This window comes from Vicugna pacos, chromosome X (assembly GCF_048564905.1).
Source record: "Vicugna pacos chromosome X, VicPac4, whole genome shotgun sequence".
In the NCBI taxonomy this organism is placed as follows: Eukaryota; Metazoa; Chordata; class Mammalia; order Artiodactyla; family Camelidae; genus Vicugna; species Vicugna pacos.
The window spans coordinates 110,566,181-110,579,690 of NC_133023.1; the positions used below are offsets into that span (position 1 = coordinate 110,566,181).

The window sequence follows — 13,510 nt, forward strand, 5'->3', positions numbered from 1 at the left end:
CACACACACATATGCATAACTGAATCACTTTGCTGTACACCTGAACCTAACAGGATATTTTAAGTCAACTATTCTTCAATAAAAATAAAATCCTGCAAAATGTTGCTGAAAGAAATGAAGGAAGACAGAAATAAATGGAAGGACATCCTGTGTTCATGGATTTGAAGACTTAATATTGTTAAGATGTCTATACTACCTGAAACGATCTATAGATTCAAAGCAATCCCTATCAAAATCCCAATGGTATTTTTTGCAGAAATGGAAAAATCCATCCTAAAATCCATATGGAATATCAACGGACCCTGATGAAACAAAACGATCTAGAAAAAGAACCAAGTTGGAGGTCTTCAAATTTCCTGATTTCAAAACTAACTACAAAGCTACAATAATCAAAACTATGTGGTATGAGCATAAAGACAGACATGTAGACCAAGGGAATACAATAGAGAACCAAAAACTAAACCCTCATATGTATGATCAATTGATTTTTTTGATGGTGCCAAGACATTCAGTGGGAAAAGAATAGTTTTCTCAACAAATGGTGCTGGGGAAACTGGTATCCATATGCAAAAGAATGAAGTTGGGCCTCTACTTAAACTATATACTAAAATTAACTCAAAATGGATTTAAGACCCAAATGTAAAACTTGAAATTACAAAACTCCCAGGAGAATACATAGGAGAATATTTTCAGGACATTGGATTTGGCAATGAATTCTTGGATATGACACTGAAAGCACAGGGGGAAAAAAACAAAAACAGCCAAATGGGACTACATCAAACTTTAAAACTTCTATCAAGCAAAGAATACAATCAACAGAGTGAAAAGGCAACATACTGAATGGGAGAAAATATTTGTAAACCATATATCTGATAAGGGGTTGACAGCCAGAATATCTAAAGAACTCATATAACTCAACAACAACATAAAATAGCCAGATTTTAAAATGGGCAAAGGACCTAAGTATCCATTTATAGATGACTAGATAAAGAAAATGTTGTATATGTATATAATGGAACATTATTCAGCTATAGAAAAGAATAAAATCTTGCCATTTGCAACAACGTGGATGAACCTTATGGGCATTATGCTAAGTGAAGTAAGTCAGATAGAGAAAGACGAATACAATACTTTTTATAGAATCAAAAAAACCCTTTTATATAGAATCAAAAAAAAACACCTAGCTTAGATACAGGGAATAGATTGGTGGTTGCCAGAAGTGGCAGGTGGGAGGTGGGTAAAGTGTGTGAAGGGAGTCAAAAGTATAAACTTCTAGTTATAAAATAAATAAATCATGGGGATGTAATGTACAGCATGGTGACTAGAGTTAATAATACTCTATTGCATATTTGAAAGTTGCTATTAGTTCTTAAAAGTTCTCGTCAGAAGAAAAAAAATTCTGTATATATATGTTGACAGATGTTAAGTTGATGTATTGTAGTGATCAGTTCACAATATATACAAATATTGAGTCATTATGTGCACTTGAAACTAAAATATAATGTTATATGTCAATTATACCTCAATAAAAAAGAATAATCTTTCTTTAAGATTATTATTTATTAAAAAATGGAAGGACTATAGGGAAAAGACTTCTTCAAAAGAAATTACGTGTACAATTTTCTGGGTTATTTGATTCTGATTCTATGATAGCTATTTATAAATGCAAGCTTTAGGCAACTTGGAATAGGGGAAATAACTTCTGTCTAGAAATATGCAAGTGAAATTCCGCAAGGTAGAAAGAATGGCCATAGGCTCCCACAGAAAAACCTCTGAAAAAGAGGCTAAGTATTTTCAGTTGATCTGATTACCTGCAAACAATACCTAGAGCTGTTTTTGTCTCAGAGCAATTTACAGATTTAAAAATTATACCGTTTAAAATTTTTATGTGGCTTACACCTGTCAATACTTACTGTTTTAAACATTAAAATTAAAAATTTTAATTCATTAAAAATTACAATATCTATTCATCATATAAACTGAAATTGTAAATTCATTAAAAAATATATTTCCTAAAAAAAAGTGAGATGATGTGAATTTTTAATAAATATTTGAAAATCTCTTTAGTATCTGTCCTAATAGAAGTCTGTTGGATTCTTATACACATTCCTGCACTTAACTGGCTGCCGTTATGGTACACAATGTATCTCTGGAAAATTTTTCCGTACATTCACGAGAAAATGAGAGTGAAAAAGGTAAGTAACATTATCTTACAGACCCTGTGAAAGGTTGACCTAAAAAAAAAAAAAAGGTTGACCTAGAAAAATAACTACAAGAGCTGACCCTTTAGTAAACCGGTATAATGCAACATTATTGAACAAAACTCACTATTTCTTTTGAACAAATTAGACCATAGATGTATTAAAATAAAATCGATAATATTCAGTTCTTTGTAAAAGAAAAAAGAGAGAGACGTTCTAAAATTAGCAGGACGCCTTATTTCAAAAAATAAAGTAGATCGAACTTCACCAGAATCCAGTTCTTATTAAGAAAACTGAGGGGGCTCTGAGATGAGCCTCTGGTTTGCGATGCTCAGGCGGTCCTGAGGCAGCTTATTTGCGCGTGGTGTACCTGATGGCAGCCTTGGTGCCCTCGGACATGGCGTGCTTGCCCATCTCCCCGGGCAGCAGCAGGCGCACGGAGGTCTGGATCTCTCTGGAGGTGATGGTGGAGCGCTTGTCGGAACGGGCCAGGAGGGAGACACAGTCTGAAATGCCCATAATGAGATTGTTGTGAAAATAAGCTGCGCACATCATTTAATGAAATACCAGTATTAGGGTAAACCGGTTTCAGAGTATTGTAGATATGGGGGGAGCAAAGCTTTCTCGGGTATCTCTTTCCATCCTCCCCTTCTCTGTTTTGGAAGTGGTTTTCATGACGCCCTTCTTGGCAAAGATAGATTTAGAAGAATGCTCAGCCATGATGGACGCAGTTTCTTGATATCCCACAATGAAAGAAGAGAGTGGTCCGGACCAGGCGTTGTCTATTTATATATCCTGTATGCAAATAAGGGCTTGGATACAGGCAACATCTGATTGGATGAAATGTAATACAGGAAACCCTGTCAATAAGCCCCACGTAGTTAAAAGTGATTGGGTAGTTCTACCTGGCAAGAGCCAGTTAGAAGGCACTGAATACTCAGACTATCTAAAAGCTTCCTGTAGCCTGCACAGAGAGCACTTTGGAGACGCCATCTACTACACCTAAATTGTGGAAATCTCAGCTTTAGGTCTTTGAGAGTCTGACCTCCTTAACCCAGGTCCGTCATACCACAGGAATGACGCTGGCCACGTTTGGGCCATTTGTCCACCAACCCAGAATCGAATATCCTGGGCTAAACCACCCTGGCTTGAACAGGAACTTTCTGACTGAGGGGAGATCTGGAAAACAAGGGACTTAGTTAGCAAGCTATTGCCTCCAATTCTGAACAAAAACCTCAGTGAACTGTGAAAAGGAAAAATGGCAAAACCAATCTTCAAATACAGAATGCAAACAAATATATGTGTATTTATAAAAATGTAAAATATCCTCAAATGTTAACCAAGATTCAAATTGTTTCTCTTGACAATACTTAAATCCTAGGAAAATACCATTAACTGTATACTTGGTGAATAAATATGAGAGCTGTTGCCTGGGGAAAAAATAATACATTACACATCGAAGTCAACCTCCTAAGAGAGAAAAAGGGAATAATACAGAAAATGTTATTTGGTGTAAAGGATAGCTCTTTCAAATAGCTATGATGCTACATTTGAAAATACTGATAAAACGTGTATTTGTGGAAAGTGTAAATTACAGAAATAAAACCCACTCCCTTCCCCAAAAAAGGACTTGAGGACTAAGAAAAATGAAAGAAATTGAGGTCATCAATGAACTACCATCCCAAATGGCCAGGCTTCCAAAACACCATTAAGAACAGGTATTTTTTTTCTGTTAAAGAAATGGTGTATGATTATGAAGAATATTACATTTTTATTTGAAGGAAATATAATATGAAAAGAACATGCTAAAAAGTGTTCTGAGTGGTCACATTTATAAACAAGGATATATAAAATTTCTAAATAAATGATTAGATATCTGGTATGTTAAAAGATGAACAAAAAAAGACAAGTCAGGATCCATTCAAGCATACAAAAATGTTTCAGACTGAGTAAAATACAAATATGATTCACTTTAAAAAAGGAAATAGAAACTTCAATTAATCTCCGTACATGCTTTAAATCCCCTTGCTTATATGATGATGCTTGTTTCATGATGGAATACTAGTAACCATCACTAGAGACAGGATTCACAAAAATTGAGCCTTCTCATCAGGACTAGTATTTATCATTATCTGGTATATCAGAAAGATCTTATAAAAGGACTTGAAAAAGGATTTTACTGCAAAGATCTAGACAAACTATTACAAAATCATATGCAAGTAAATATCCGGGGGGGAGGAGGGAGGGGGTGGAGGCACGTGATTGACTTACACATCAAAATAAAATTTGGGGAAAGCAAAGGTTCCTTTCAGAAAGAGCTGTGTACATGTCCAGAAAAACAAACAAAAAAAGCATTTTGCTGTCACTTAATTTATATCATGCTAATTGTTGTTGCTTCAAAATGCCAATGTTTATCATTATGCCATACAAATGTTTTACCAAAATTATTCTAGCACACTGGTCTCATACATAATGTGTTAGAAGAGATTTTGATATATCGAATCCATTAGGGTAGGTGTATGTTTTGGCTGTTTTGCACTTGAAAATTCAGAACATAAACAGAAGCATTAATAACATTTAAAATGCACTGTAATTTGGCTGAGGGTGTGGGGTGGTTGAAACACATGAACCTAGTAAGTAGAGAAAAAATCCTGGGTTGATGTTAAAGACTGGGAGGGACGATGAATACATCTGATTTTTAACCTCGTGGGCGAATGAGAAACAATCATGCTCTAATGCTGTGTTTTTTGAAAAAGGTTAAATAAGGGAAATGGCTTTCACTACAGTAAATAACATATGATAAGTGTGACTCAGAGAGAAACAGTGTTAACGGAATAAAAATACCACAAACTTTTTTGAATTCATTTTAATATATAACAGAAACAAACAAAAGGGCCAGACTTAGATAAATCAAAATTTTCAAGAAACAATATCTTTGTCAAGTTTCCAAGACTCTGAAATTACTATTCTATTTCATTCAGATTTGTTTGCTTTTATTCTTTTCCAGGCTACAGCTTTCATTTTTAAAAACACAAACCTTAGGGTGTGGGAGGTATAGCTTAGTGGTAGAACTTGTGCTTGGCATGCACGAGGTCCTGGGTTCAATCCCCAGTTCCTCCATTAAGGGGGAAAAATGAAATAAAATTAAGAAGAAAAGAAAGTTGTATTTAAAAAAAACCCACAAAACTTAATGACCTGCAATTATGCATTATTATGATGATGGGAGAGTCCTATGAGAGCAGTCCATGCCCCTTTCTCCACTAGCTCAGGCAATGAAGGACCCACCTTTTAATCATATTAAATGAACCATGGTGATAGACCAAGAGAAATAAAATGACTCTCCCCCACCATCCTTTTCCTCAACCAATCTGAATATTGAGTTATTTTATTTTATGTTTTTCACCTTCCAGCATATAGTCCTGACAAAATAGAACCCACCACGTGAACTTGGCAAGATGAAAACCTCCCCCCAGGACAGGGGCCAATAAAATGGGGTTGGTCCTGATTCCTAACCCTCCTCCACTTTGATCATGGCCTGTCACTCCTGGATAAGAAGAGAATGAGTGTGGGGTGGGAGAGGAAGCTTGGAAAAGTGGCCATTTCCCCTCTCTCTTTAAAATGAGGGACTTTAAAAACAAATCTAGTATCATTGATAGGCATGAGTGGAGCGTGAGAGCCCTGCACTCCCCTCTAGCAAGTTATCAATCCGGTTCTTGCCAAGCTGACTGGGGTCTCTCTGGGGTTTGTGACGTGGCCAGTCCTGGCCCTTACAGCCTCTGCTGTTGTCCTGAAATTCTTCTAAAATCCTGAAACCTGTCCAGAATGTAACCAAGTCTTCCTTCAAAATGTTCCTTACACAGTGTTAAGTGTGAGCAGTGTCAGCTCTTGGGAATTGAAGTTAGGTGGGGACTATATGACTTTAGGTGGACATGATGTTGACCAGGTATTTTGTCATACACCACTGGGAATTTTGCTTTAAGAAAACATAAGAGTCATAGTTGTTGTTCTTGTTAAAATAATTGGACTGGCATGGTGAATTCTATCCTTTTGAGGAACTCAGTGTCTTTTCCCAGATATATCTTCACAGAGAAGTGAAGGGCATTACCCAAGGTCACGTAGCTACTGAGTCAGAACTGACACCAGGACGCAGATGATCTTCTGAATTTCACTCCAGTGTCTGGTCTATCAAACATGGGATTAGCCTTTGAGTGTCTGAACTTGCCATCAGGGGCTTATAGAAACTCTGCTTCTCTGCATTAATCTGCTTGACAAGAAATACTTTAAAATAAAAGTTAGTACAGTGTTAACTTGTTTGACCCACTTCAATATCCACGTGGGTAGTTAATTCAAAATAAAATGCATAAGCATAAAATGCATAACGTTTTTCCCTTGACAAACTCCAGTTGCTGGGGATATCAGACATCAGGTTGAGTTCCAAGGGTTGCTTCTGCTTTTCCCTCTCCCTAAATTCTTTCTTGTGGCCTCAAATCTGCCCGCATTTGGGACTCCATGGGTATGTGTTTTTGTAGGCAGAAGGAAGATGGAGGGATTACAGTGGAAGTATCACTGTTATATTCGTGATATTTATCCTGTGTTGTTGTTCGTGGCTGTAGTTGGTTCATTTTCATTTCTGTACTGTAATGCATTAGAGGACTATAACACTCTTTTTCTGTTGATGGACATTTGCATTGCTTTAAATTTTGAGCCTAGTAATCAGTCTTGTTCATGTCTTTTGGTGGACACAAGGACATATTTATGTTGAAATATACCAGGAGTACAACTCCTGAGTCAAAATATACATGAATGTTCAGCCTTTGTAGATACTGACCGTTTTCCAAACTGTATGTGTGTTACTCTATATCCTTGCCAACACTTGATACTCCGTCTTTTGATTGTTATCCATTCTCCCAGTTCCCCAATGAGCAAACCACCTGGGCCTAAAAGAGGTTAAATATATTTTTTTAAAGAGCCAAGTCTGAACTCTAGATTCTTAAGATTGTAGCTTTATAAATTGTTCTGCTTCACTGAAGTATGAGTTCTTCCATCAGGTATAAATGAAATCCACACCAGGTAAGATAACTAGCACAGTGTCTGGCACACAGGTGGTATTCTGTAGAGAGCAATACCACATCCTATCATCATCCTTTGTGTCCCATCGCCCATAGTAATTTAGGATTATGGATAGTTAATAATTATTTTTACTGCATATTGAGCACCCAACATAAAAGGATTATTTTTCTAAACCAAACATCCAAAGATAACCGGGGTACACAAATGTATTAAGAAGATTATGTAACTAAATCTGTACTGAAGGACAACAGTGATGTTCCATTTTTCCCATTATAAACCAAGACTACAGTATCACTTCTGTAGCCCCCATTCCAGCAAAGAATAAATTCATAATAAACAATTGTTATGGGAAGTTTTAAAACATAAAACATAAGATTATATTTTAGCATCTTACTAAAGATCTCCATGGGTAAATATTAGAAGTGGAATTGCTGAGCCCAAATATCAACTTTTTTTATTTTTAAACTATTTACAAAGTTGCCCTTCAGAAAATTTTTACCAATACTCTCAACAAGAGCAGAGAAGAATGCATGTGTCCCCAATCCCTTAACAAATCTAATACACATTTTCATGTAATCAAATCTATCAACATTGTCCTTAAATGTTCATCTCTGTTATTATATTTTGAAAGTCCTTCCACACAAAAACCCTATGTAGAAGCAGAGGCTAATTATTCAGAGTTTGTTATAACAATGGAGTCAGTCACCATAACTTCAGTTTGGCAGAGATTTAAAGGCAGGCAGGGGACTGGGAAAGCTTTAGAATGAATAAAAAGGGAAAACCAGGTTTTCTCTTATTGGAGGTTGTTGGCATGGGGAAGATGGAGGCCAGATAACTAGAAGCAGGGACATATGTGATTGGTTTGGGGAGCATATTTAGATTTCTCTAGTTGGTAGCAGGTCTGGCATTCTTTGACCAAGTCCTGAAGATTGCTGCAGAGGCTGTGGTTCGGCTTCTCGGACTGCTTGCTACAGAGGCTGTGGGTCACAATTCTATCGTCATATATGGTTTGGCCATTGTCTGTTCTATATTGAGTCTCTCACTTAAAAAAAAATCGTTCTTTCATTCTGCTTCAAATATAGTTTCATTTTTAGATCTAAATATTTAATTCATTAGAAAATTTGTGCATGTCAGGAAAAAGGGACAATTTCATTTTGACGGAAAATTTTTCCTAAAGTGCAATATTCTACTTTTTGTACAATATTAAAGTTCATATACAATTCATTGGTGGGTCTACGTTCTTGCAATGGAATTTGACTGTTGTCAGGACTCCACCCCTCAGCAGCCCAACCCATTTATTTAAAAAAAAAAGCCGCTGTGTTTTTATTAAAATTCTTTCTTCGACCAACTTCTCAAGAAGAGGAAACGGACAAAAGGACCAGGAGAGGTTAGGGGGGACCTGTCCGAGGGAGGTGGCGGGTGGCCGGCAGACGCCGGCTAGTGGGCGGGGGGCGGGGGGCGGAGCTCGGGTGACGAGATGCTCACGTGACCGCGGGGCGCAGATGTGGGCACCGGTCCGGGTACCCGCCCGCCCGCCCGCCCTCCCTCCCTCCCTCCCTGCGGTCGGACCCGGAGCCGTCTGCGAGCTTCTAATTGTTGCTCCAGGTTCTCTGAGGTCAGTGTGCGGGCTGTCGTCGCTGCCTACGGGACACTGGAATGGGGGAAGAGGACGGGCACGGAAAGAAAGAAGGTTGGGGATGGGGTCCGGAGCGAGGGGAGCTGGCCGGTGTGGACAGAGATGGCGGTGGGCAAACAGCTAAGGGGGAGCCAGCGGCCAGTGGGCGGAGGGTGGGGAAGGCGGACACCCCGGGTACTCATTCCCCCTTTCTCCGCACCTCCTCTTCTCTGCCCTCCGTCCATTTTGGAGTCAGAGATGGTGAGTTGGGGGGCGTCCCAGCAGCGAGACAGTGGAAATACCCCCTCTCTGCCACTCCGTGCGTGGAGTAAAAAGTTGACCTCAAGGGTGGGGAGGCGAGTTGCCTCCGAGGGAGAAGGACGCAAAGATCCAAAATTAGTTTGGAAAACATCCTGGTCTGGTGCCCGAGGCGTGCAAAGAAATGGCGGCTGGGGTGCGGGGGGCGGAGGCGGTGGGGGAGGGAAACGTTGGGTGAGGAGGGCTGGGATTTAGGAAAGGGACCCGAGTCCCTGTGCATCCACTGGACGCCCAGCCCCGGTCTCCTGTCTGCCTGCAGGTCTGCGTGTCCGTTCTTCCCAGCACTCTGCTAGGCTAGAAAAGGAGGAGGAACCTGTCCAGAATCCCCGCAGGTCAGTGAAAGAGAGGGGCACAGGACAGGGACCCAGAGGGTCGGGGAGTGTGGAGGGCACAGTCTGGGCAAAAGTGGGGGCCCCACTGCCCACTTCCCAACACATTTACACACACTGAACAAATGTAGGGAAACATGGCAGGGCCTGCCAGAGAAATGGTTGGCTCACGTACAGGAGGACTGGTCGGGTAAAGGGTGGCAGAAGGCACACTAGGAGGGCCGGGCCAGGTCAGGGGACTCCTGACAAGGGGCGAGAAGCGCCTGCTATTCCGAACTGCATTCCATCCCCCAAGCCCTCAGTCTCCCTTGTCTCCTCTTTGTCTTCTCTCCCCCCTACCCTACTCCCAGGACAGGAAAAGCAGGGGACATCTCAACATGGAAAAACTCTGCAGTGAAAATGAAGGAATGCCTGAGAACCCAGGAAAGATGGAAAACAAAGAACAGCCACTGGATGCGGGAAAGCCAGGAGTAGCTTGTACTGTGGAAGACAAGGAAAAGTTAGAAAACAAAGGAAGGATTGATCACAAGGGAAAGATAGAAGATAAGGAAGTACTAAAGGATAAGGAAAAGCCAGAGAGTGAGGCAAAGCCAAGAGAAGGAAAGCCAGTGAGCCAGGGAAAGCCAGAGAATGAGGGAAAACCAAAAGAAGGAAAACCAGAGAGCGAGGGAAAGGCAAAAGAAGGAAAACCAGCCAGCGAACCAAGGGCTGCAGGAAAGCGCCCAGCTGGGGACGATGTACCCAGGAAGGCCAAAAGGAAAACCAACAAGGGGCTGGCTCAGTGTCTGAAGGAATACAAGGAGGCCATACACGATATGCATTTGAGCAATGAGGAGATGATAAGAGAATTTGACGAGATGGCTAGGGTGGAGGATGAAGTGAAGAAAACCAGACAGAAACTGGGGGGGTTTATGTGGATGCAAAAAAGTTTACAGGACCCTTTCCACCCCAGGGGCCCAAGGGAACTCAGGGGTGGCTGCAGGGCCCCACAAAGGGGCTTTGAAGACATTCCTTTTGTGTAATGCCCCTGGCAGGCATTTGCAAAGCCTTGTGCTTTATTTAATCTTATGCTAATACTATGCTTTAGGTGTCACTCATGTTATCCAACTGCAGCCCTCTGTTTCAGTAGCAGATTTTCATCCATTGCATGGAAAAATGTTTATGGTGCATTGTAAAATTAAAAAAAAAACAGTTTGCAGAACCATACATATGGCATCAGTCCATTTTTGTAAAACTACAAAGATATTTACCTAGTGATCCATGTACAGAAAAGGCTCTGAAAGCTCTGTTTGCTAAAAGATTAACAGTGGTTATCTGTGGATGACTTTTTTGGGTTTTTTTATTCATCTGTATATATTCTCTTAAAAAACAGAGATTACTTTTATCATAAAAATAATGAAATAAAAAATAGGAAAACAATACCAAGCAATCAAAAGTACTTTTCAGTAAGAATATGAAGGCAGTGGAGACACATAAAATTGTCAGGACATGAAATGATAAGTAAAACTCACATTACCTCTGGGACTCAAAGCTGGAAGAATCAACTTGGCAATTATTACATATCCATTGTTGTAAGAGACAGTCTTGTCATCTGTGAACTGGGGATAAATCTGGCCTTCCAGGGCTGTGGAGAAGATCAGATGAGATACTGAGTACGTGAGCTGTGTTAGGCCGGCTCCTACCCTCTTCCCTGCACTAGCAGGACTGGAACCCCATCCAATGTTTGGGAGAGGGCTGAGGGAGGTCTTACGTGTGTCCAGGAATAAGTCCAGACAGCTGAGAGGTGGGTGCCGTTCTCCCCTGGGTAATGCCACGACTCTTAGGCACTGTGCCTCTTCTCGTGGGTTCTGTACCCTCCTGAGTAAGGGCCCCCACTGCTGCTGATAGGCGGGAGACCATGATGGACTTAAGCAACTCTTGTCACAACAGAAGGGTGGAGAATTCTCTACCTACAATAGAGTTGCCCTAACTCAGGTGGGTAGCGCTCAATTCGCACATGGGCCTTGATATTTATTATAAAGTTCTTATAAAACACAACTTACCCAGTTTTTTGTTGGTTTGTGCGTGTTTTTGCATATAGCCATCTCCACTGGATTTACATACTGGAGACTGAGCCAGGAGAAAAATCTGAGTGACCAGATGCTGTGCTATTCTCACCTGTTAATCTCTTGTCTGCTGACACTTTTTTCTTAGAAGGAGTTGTCTCCTAGGAAAGTCCTGTTAAGCCCTGCCTTACCATTTCAGCAGACCTGTCTACCTATGTGATTTTTCCCCTCTCTGGTTCTTAGCCTTTTATTTGCTTATAGTGTTTTTTAAAATAAATTTTAATTTTAGGACAGCTGTAGATTTACAGAATTATTGCAAAGAGACACAGTTTCTGTATACCCCAAACCCAATATCCCCCATTATTAACATCTTACGTTGGTAGGAAGCATTTGTCACAATGAACCAATATTGATACATGTATTATTTACCAAAGTACATACTTTATTCAGATTTCCTCAGTTTTCCCTAATGTCCTTTTTCTGTTCCAGGATCCCATCCAGGTACCACCTTACATTTAGTTGTCATGTCTCCTTAGGCTCTTCTTGGCTGTGACAGTTTCTCAGACTTTCCCTGTTTCTGATGCCTTGACACTCTTACGAAGTACTGTTCAGGTACTTTGTATAGTGTACCACAATTTCAGTTTGCTTGATTTTTTTCTTGTGATTAGACAGGTGTTAAGTGCTTTCAGGAAGAGGATCACAGAGGTAAAGTGGCATCATATAAAGGGTGCATACTATCAATATTATCCCTGTTGATGTTAAGTTTGGTCACTTGGCTGAGGTAGTGTTTGTCAGGATTCTCCATGGCAAAGTTTCTCTTTTATTTCTCCCTTTCCATACTGTACTCTTTGGAAGAAAGTCACTCTGCACAGTCCACACTTAAAAGAATGCGGTGTTATGTTTCACCCTCTTGAGGATGGAGTATCTCCAAAATTTATTGGAAATTCTGCATAGGACATTTGATTTCTCCTCCATTTATTAATGTATTCAATTTTTATTTATATCAGTATGGGCTCATTAATATTAATTTTATACTTCGGATTATAATTTAATACTACTTTATATATTTTCATTGCTCAAATTGTCCCAGTTTTGGCCATTGGAAGCTCCTTCAGTTGGCTCTTGAATCTGTTGGACACACCCTCATCTTTGTGTGTGTGTTTTTTTAACTTTCTGGCACTACAAGATGCTCTAGTCTTATCTTCCATATTTCCTGCCCAAGTCCTAGAATCAGCCATTTCTCCAAGGAGCCCTGGTACCTTTGGTTGGAGAAAGGTATTAAAAATCAAGATTTATGTGGTAGGTATACTGGTTGCTGTTGGGATATCATTACATGACAGAGAAAGGAGATAGATGGATAGATAATAACCTATGCATATATGCATCTCTCTCTCTCTCTCTCTCTATATATATATATATATATATATAATATATAAATATGTATATCCTTATATGTTTTTAAATACATTTATAATTGAGAGAAAATTTTGCCTTTAGGCTTACAGACTCATTTATTTCCAAAGTTACCTATGTCAGCAACTTACTCTTCCATGCCTTTCAGTGAAATTGCTTCATACATCTGTGATACACTTAGATTTTTTTCTTACATTCTGTGTTGTGGGAATGCAGCTATAAATGGCATTTTAAAATATCGAATTCCAATTGTTCATTGCTAGTATATGGGAAAGCAATTAACTTTTATGTATTAACTTTACATCTTGTGATTTTGTGGCCAGTAGTTTGTCAGTGCTTTGGCATTTTCTACACAATCATGTCATTTGCAAATAGAGACAGTTTTATTTCCTCTGTTCCAATGTATATACTTTTAATTTCCTTTCTTGCCTTACTGCACTAGCTGGGACTTCTAGTATGATGTTTAATAGGGAGAAATGAGAAAGGACATCCTTGCCTTGTTCCTGATCTTAGGGTGAA

General features: G+C 39.7%; 2 protein-coding genes and 1 non-coding gene across 6 annotated transcripts in view; 2 read left to right on the forward strand and 1 right to left on the reverse strand.

The window, feature by feature from the left end:
• Positions 1–2,552: 2,552 nt before the first annotated feature.
• The window catches only part of LOC140691810 (uncharacterized), a 46,692-nt gene continuing 35,734 nt past the window's right edge, over positions 2,553–13,510 (reverse strand). Inside the window, exons 2-3 of the mRNA XM_072955945.1 lie at positions 11,050–11,157; positions 2,553–2,707 (exon numbers count right to left, since the gene is read on the reverse strand). Coding sequence (XP_072812046.1) covers positions 2,553–2,707; positions 11,050–11,157 — 263 coding nt within the window. The remainder of the gene's footprint in view (positions 2,708–11,049; positions 11,158–13,510) is intronic.
• TRNAA-GGC (transfer RNA alanine (anticodon GGC)) lies at positions 5,250–5,321 on the forward strand. Its single transcript has one exon. It is a non-coding gene; the product is annotated as a tRNA-Ala (tRNA).
• On the forward strand, positions 8,805–10,844 carry TCEAL4 (transcription elongation factor A like 4). 4 transcript variants are annotated; one of them, XM_015252089.3, is made up of 3 exons: positions 8,805–8,886; positions 9,464–9,536; positions 9,884–10,844. In XM_015252089.3, the coding sequence occupies exon 3, from the start codon at positions 9,911–9,913 to the stop codon at positions 10,553–10,555; it is 645 nt and encodes a 214-aa protein (XP_015107575.2). In that variant the 5' UTR covers positions 8,805–8,886; positions 9,464–9,536; positions 9,884–9,910; the 3' UTR covers positions 10,556–10,844. The 4 variants fall into 4 exon arrangements, with proteins under 4 accessions (XP_015107575.2, XP_072811840.1, XP_015107574.2 ...); XM_072955739.1 differs by having other exon boundaries at positions 9,889–10,844; XM_015252088.3 differs by having other exon boundaries at positions 8,824–8,961; positions 9,889–10,844.